General features: G+C 45.1%; 1 protein-coding gene across 1 annotated transcript; it reads right to left on the bottom strand.

Annotated features, from left to right (window-relative positions):
• Positions 1-619: 619 nt before the first annotated feature.
• LOC128629185 (acid-sensing ion channel 2) lies at positions 620-4,901 on the bottom strand. Its single transcript, XM_053676074.1, has 2 exons — positions 4,625-4,901; positions 620-1,424 (listed from the first exon to the last, which is right to left on the bottom strand). The coding sequence occupies exon 2, from the start codon at positions 1,414-1,416 to the stop codon at positions 646-648; it is 771 nt and encodes a 256-aa protein (XP_053532049.1). The 5' UTR covers positions 1,417-1,424; positions 4,625-4,901; the 3' UTR covers positions 620-645.
• Positions 4,902-5,865: the final 964 nt, after the last annotated feature.

Genomic DNA, 5,865 nt, shown 5'->3' on the forward strand with positions numbered 1-5,865 from the left:
TCTGATGAGACATGACACACGGAGTAGGAAAAAAAAAAAGGTCTAAAAACAGGACCGGAGAGTGCAATTTTGTCTTTTTTTTTTTTTTTTTACAAATTGAAATATTTAAAGTAATTAGTAACCATCTACAAAAAACACAACACAAAGTTATATATATATTATATATATACATAGTGAGTCTATGTAATATATTTGTATCTTCTTACGAAATTAGATCTGATTTTGTATTTTAAATATACAGGATTCTATCGTATGTATTCCCTTTGGGCATAAGCATGGGAGAAATCTAAAACTTAACCAGACAGAAGGACTGTAAACGGAGGAGGAAGCAGAGAGCAGAGAAGCTCCAGATGAGCAGCACTCCCCACATTTACCCATTTCATCACTATGTATTCCACTCGTTCCAATTGAATGGCCAAATCTTTAAATAAACAGTGTGTCATTATGGTGGTAATTGGGACTGCTTCATCAAAGACAGCTGCCATTTTAGGATCAGCATAGTATCACGTCAGACAGGTTTGATTTTAATATGCATTTCTAAACATGTGTGCGAACCTGTCCCATTTAGAGTCCTCCTAAAGTAATTCATAGTAAGTTAGGACAAGGTTAAAGATGTTAGATAATCCATTCAAATCCATCCAAGGGTTAATGAAACATTTTAAATGATCCGCTAAGAGTCCAACACCCAACCCACCTAAAAGTGATGAGCCGCCGGCTATACATCCAACCACAGGCCTCAAGAACACTCAGTCTGGCTTTTCCTGCCTCTCCAAAGCCATGAAAAATATATATAAAATAAAATAAAAACAGGAGACTCACGGTTTTGAAGTCCCGGTGGCTGCACTCCTGGCCCTCGTAGCGACAGTAAAGCATCATCTCGTGTAGGTCATGGCCGACGCGCTCAGTGAACTCGCGCATGCTAAACGGTTTGGGCCGGAAGCCACTGAAATTGGCGCGCTCTGCGAGAAAGTCAAGCACGTGGGGCTCGGCCAGCTGTGGCTCGGGCACATGCAGATGCACGTCAAGCAGTGCCAGCAATTCTCCTGCATGATACAGGTCATTACGCGTGAGCCGTGTGAAGCGGTAGGCGTTCAGGTTGCACACGGTGACAGCAGGGAACACCAGACTCGTTGCAGGCACAGCGCCCACACTAGCCACATGTGGATATGATAGGAAGTGGGCTACGCGCTCCGCACCCTCCAGTGCCAGCAGACCAAGACAGGCCAGTAGAGCTGCGCTCCAGAGTACACGTCGCAGTGCCGAGGAGCGACGGGCTGGGAAGACGTAACGCAGTCCATGTAGCGTGCTGCGCTGGGCAAACAAGTGCCAGGAGAAGGGGCCTGACAGGTTGCCTGTGCCAGCGCTTTCTGTTTCATGGCTACCCTCGCTGCCACAGCTGTCTTTCAGCTCCATCATGGGCACACCTGTGGGGAAGAGGGGGAAGAGTGCAGAGCTCCAGTCAAGACACATATGCACACACAGGAGAACACTGACCTTCAAGTCAAAATACACAACCCCTTGTGTTTTTCCACATTTTGTAGTGTTACAACATGGAACTGAAGTGGATTATATCTCATGTTCAGAGTTGCCCTTGACCTCTTGGTTTCTTCTATGTCTAACCCCTCTGTACCCGGTCTCGGACCTTTGCTGGACGGCCTCCTCTAGTCGCAGTCGTGCCGTACTCTTTCCATTTTTAATACTGGGTTTAACTGTGCTCCACTAAATGTTCAAAGTCTGGGACATTTTTTTCATAACCAAACCTTAACTAATACTTTTCCAGAACTTGTTCTGAGGAAAACAAGAGACGTGTTTTGATAGCTCCTTGGTCTTCATAATGCTGTTTGCGTAGGTAAAATTGAACTCTGACGCCCGACAGGGGTTTAATTGCACATCGGTGGACTCCATCCAAATAATTATCTGACTTCTGATTCCATCAGAAGTAATTTAGGAGTTTCAAAAAAAATAATAAAAAAACTTGTGCAAAATTGTTCCCGTAGCACACAGTGGCTTAGTGGTTATCATGTTCTCCTCACACCTCCAGGGTCTGGGGTTCGATTCCCACCATGGCCTGTGTGTGCGGAGTTTGCATGTTCTCCCCGTGCTGCGGGGGTTTCCTCCGGGTACTCCGGTTTCCTCCCCCAGTCCAAAGACATGCATGGTAGGCTGATTGGCGTGTCCAAAGTGTCTGTAGTGTATGAATGGGTGTGTGAGTGTGTATGTGATTGTGCCCTGCGATGGATTGGCACCCTGTCCAGGGTGTACCCCGCCTTGTGCCCGATGCTCCCTGGGATAGGCTCCAGGTTTCCCCGTAGCCCTGAGAAGGATAAGCGGTATAGAAGATGGATGGATTGTTCCTATATTTCAGTATTATAGACATTTTTGTGTAGCTTCATGACATATATTCCCAATTAAGTCCATTTCAGTTCCAGGTTGTAACACAAAGAGGAAAAGTGCAAGATGAGTGAATAATTATGCTGGGCACAATACACAAACACTCACCTACAGAAAGGAGAGAAGAATGGAAAAGTGTTATGTTACTTTGTGTTTAGTGAAAATATTCAAGTGTACAGTTACATTTACCCATTTAGCGGACGCTTTTATCCAAAGCGACTTACAAATGAGGAAATACAAGGAAAGCGATATATCAAGCGGAGAACAATACAAATAATGCTACTATACAAGATCTTTTAATTGAGTTCTAGAGAAGCAAAGTGCACAGAGTAGAGGTGTAAGAGCCAGAGTATGGTTTTTATATGTATAGGGGTTAGTTAGGTGCTCACGGAAGAGGTGGGTCTTTATCTGTTTTTTGAAGATAGAGACAGATTCTGCGGTCCGGATTGAGATTGGAAGTTCATTCCACCACTGAGGGATGGTTAGTGTGAAGGTTCTTGAAAGGGACCTTGAGCCACGCCGAGTAGGCACTACTAAGTGTCGGTCTTTAACCGATCGCAGATTTCGTGAGGAAACGTAAACCTCAAGGAGAGTGTTGAGGTAGGGGGCGCTGTTCCAGACAAGGTCTTGTACGTGAACATCAAGGCCTTGAATTTGATATGGGTGGCTACAGGAAGCCAGTAGAGGGACATGAAGAGGGGTGTGACATGGGTCCTTTTAACCTGGTTGAATATACATACATGTAAGAGTAATGGAGAGACAGTCAAGACAGTCAAGGCATGCAGGAGGTGGAAAAGAAAGATGGAGGCACGGAGATGAACAACATATACTTCTGAAAGAGTTTCCACGTTACTAATAGATTTCGAGGTAGAAAGAAAGGTTTTTTTGTTTTTTTTTGATTGAACGTGAGACCCCGGCAGTTACCCGTGACTAATGTATTCGCACGATTTGCTCATATATCCACAACGCCTGTTACAGATTAGTGTGGATAATATCCTGTACTTCCTAAGCTATTCAGCTCAGATAACAACAACAAGAACAAAATCCCTTTTAAACAGCAATAGAAGATGGGCCACTTGTCTTCCCCAGGCCTTCACGCTGGTTTTAATCAGTGTTGTTTTTCTTGTCTCAAATGTCTCAAGAGTGCTGAATAAATTATTTATTTTCACATGTAGTCTGATTCAACTAGTCAGACTAATCATCACATCCACAACTATTATTCCGGATTTGAAATCAGATACAAATATAACTTTTTATGCCTTTTGTTTTAACTGGATACGACTTAGACGTGAATCGTCTGCCTGAGTACATCCTAAGAAAAGTAGGGATGAGATGACAATCAATCTAACGACACCTTTGTCGATGACAAGTGGAAGTAATGAGAAATGCCAGGTACACACACACCCACACACACACACACACACACACACACACAGGCATATCAAAATAGATCTCAGCCAAAAAGTCCCCTTAGGTACCAGCCGATATACAGCAAGGGAGAGATGGATTACATAGAGCAACTGACGTGAAAGTGCAGCTGTTCCTATACATAAATATGAGGGACACCTAGAAAATACACACATGAGCACAAGAAGAGTTAGTCGAGAACATTTTAACCCTCTTTCTTCCTGCCAGCATTTTTCTGCCCACTTTCTCTCCTCCTGCCTGCCCCAAAACCAAGCCTACTCTCTCTACTTTCCTCAACCGATAACTCTTTTCTCTCTTCTGTTTTTCAGCCAGTAATACAAATGCAGCTTCCAGACAGAGCACCAAGCATAGCCACACACACACACACACACACACAGGACAGCCAACAACAAGTGCAGGCACCTCACATGCAGTACAACATCCAGTTGTGCATGCGAGTGGGTATCTGTGCCTGAGAGAGAGAGAGAGAGAGAGAGAGAGAGAGAGAGTGTGTGTGTGTGTGTTAGGGAGGCGGGTCAAGGCTTGGGATGATGCCGGGCTTGATTCTAAACCGGCTGTGTGTGTGTGTGTGTGTGTGTGTGTGTGTGTGTGTGTGTGTGTGTGTAAAGTAAATGTGTTAAGACCTCAGAATTCTAGTGCCTCCCGTTCTTGTGAGGACAGATGGAGCTACGTGAACTCGTATTTTCTCCAACGGCTAACGGACAAGCTGATACAAACGTGACCTACTCACACACACACACACACACACACACACACACACACAGAGAGAGAGAGAGAGCCGCTGTGACGATGGGGAGATACTTACATGCACGCGCAGCACTGATCAGCCTCGGTCTCTCACGCGCTCCCCGAGCCGCTTACTCGAGTCTGCTTCAGTGTTGCCTTCTCTCTCTCGTTCCACCCTGTACTGATACACACGTGCTCATACTCCACTCCCATCCATCCACGCGGTGCAGAAAAGCGCACGCGACTGAGGACAAATGCAGAGCAGGAGGTAATGGAGAGACCAGTGCCGTACGCACAGAGGGGGAAAAAAAAGATAGAGGAGGGGGAGAGAGAGAGAGAGGAAAAGAGCGAGTAAGAGAGAGAGAGAGAGAGAGAGAGAGATGGAGAGCACTTTAACACGGCAGCTATCTATCACATGGACGCATATGTGATAATGTGTGTGTAAGCAGTCTGGGGTTGTTCTTGTTTGTTTTGGGGTTTTTTCCAAGGGTTGAGAAAATTGATTTATTCTTTCTTGAAAGATTCTGCATGAATAAGCATCATAACCGGACATTAGGGTCATTGAGGCAAAAAGAAACTTGCATCCAGGGTCACGCGGGAGCCTGGAGTCTATCCCGGGGCAAGAGCTGGTGGACACGCTGGACAGGGTGCCAACCCATTGCAGGGCACAATCACACACTACGGGCAATCTGGAAATGCCAAGCAGCCTACAATACATGTTTTTGGACTGGGGAGGAAACTAGAGTACCCAGAGGAAACGCCACACACATACAACGGAGGCGGGAATCGAACCCCCAACCCTGGAGGTGCGACGCAAACATGCTAACCATAAAGCCGCTGTACCCTGCTCTTACTGTATACATTTCTATATTCATTTTTTACAAATATAATACTAAATGTTTTCCATTCCTCTCCAACAAGAGAAGGCTAACACTTTATTTTATTTATTTATTTTTAGATTTTCCACAAATTTAATCTCTCCCCTACCACATGACCATGTGCTTCCTCCGAGCCACATGACGCCATCCGACTGTATATTTTTGGACAGCTGCTCATGCAGCATCCCAGAACGGTACGCATATCACACTCAGAGGAAAGCGCGGTCTGCCCTCTTCCACATACATGCCCTCACAGACGTCTATGACTCACTAGTTTCTCTTTAATTGACAAGGGAGAAGAGACTAAGCCATCCCGCCCATACAGACAGCAAGACCAGATTTGCTCCTATGGAAAGCTGTGGCCCAATAGCCAAAAAAAAAAGATATATAAAAGCCTCAGATATATGGTTAAATTCCATCATTTTTCCCAACTTGAGATGTA

Source organism: Ictalurus punctatus, chromosome 2 (assembly GCF_001660625.3).
Source record: "Ictalurus punctatus breed USDA103 chromosome 2, Coco_2.0, whole genome shotgun sequence".
In the NCBI taxonomy this organism is placed as follows: domain Eukaryota; kingdom Metazoa; phylum Chordata; class Actinopteri; order Siluriformes; family Ictaluridae; genus Ictalurus; species Ictalurus punctatus.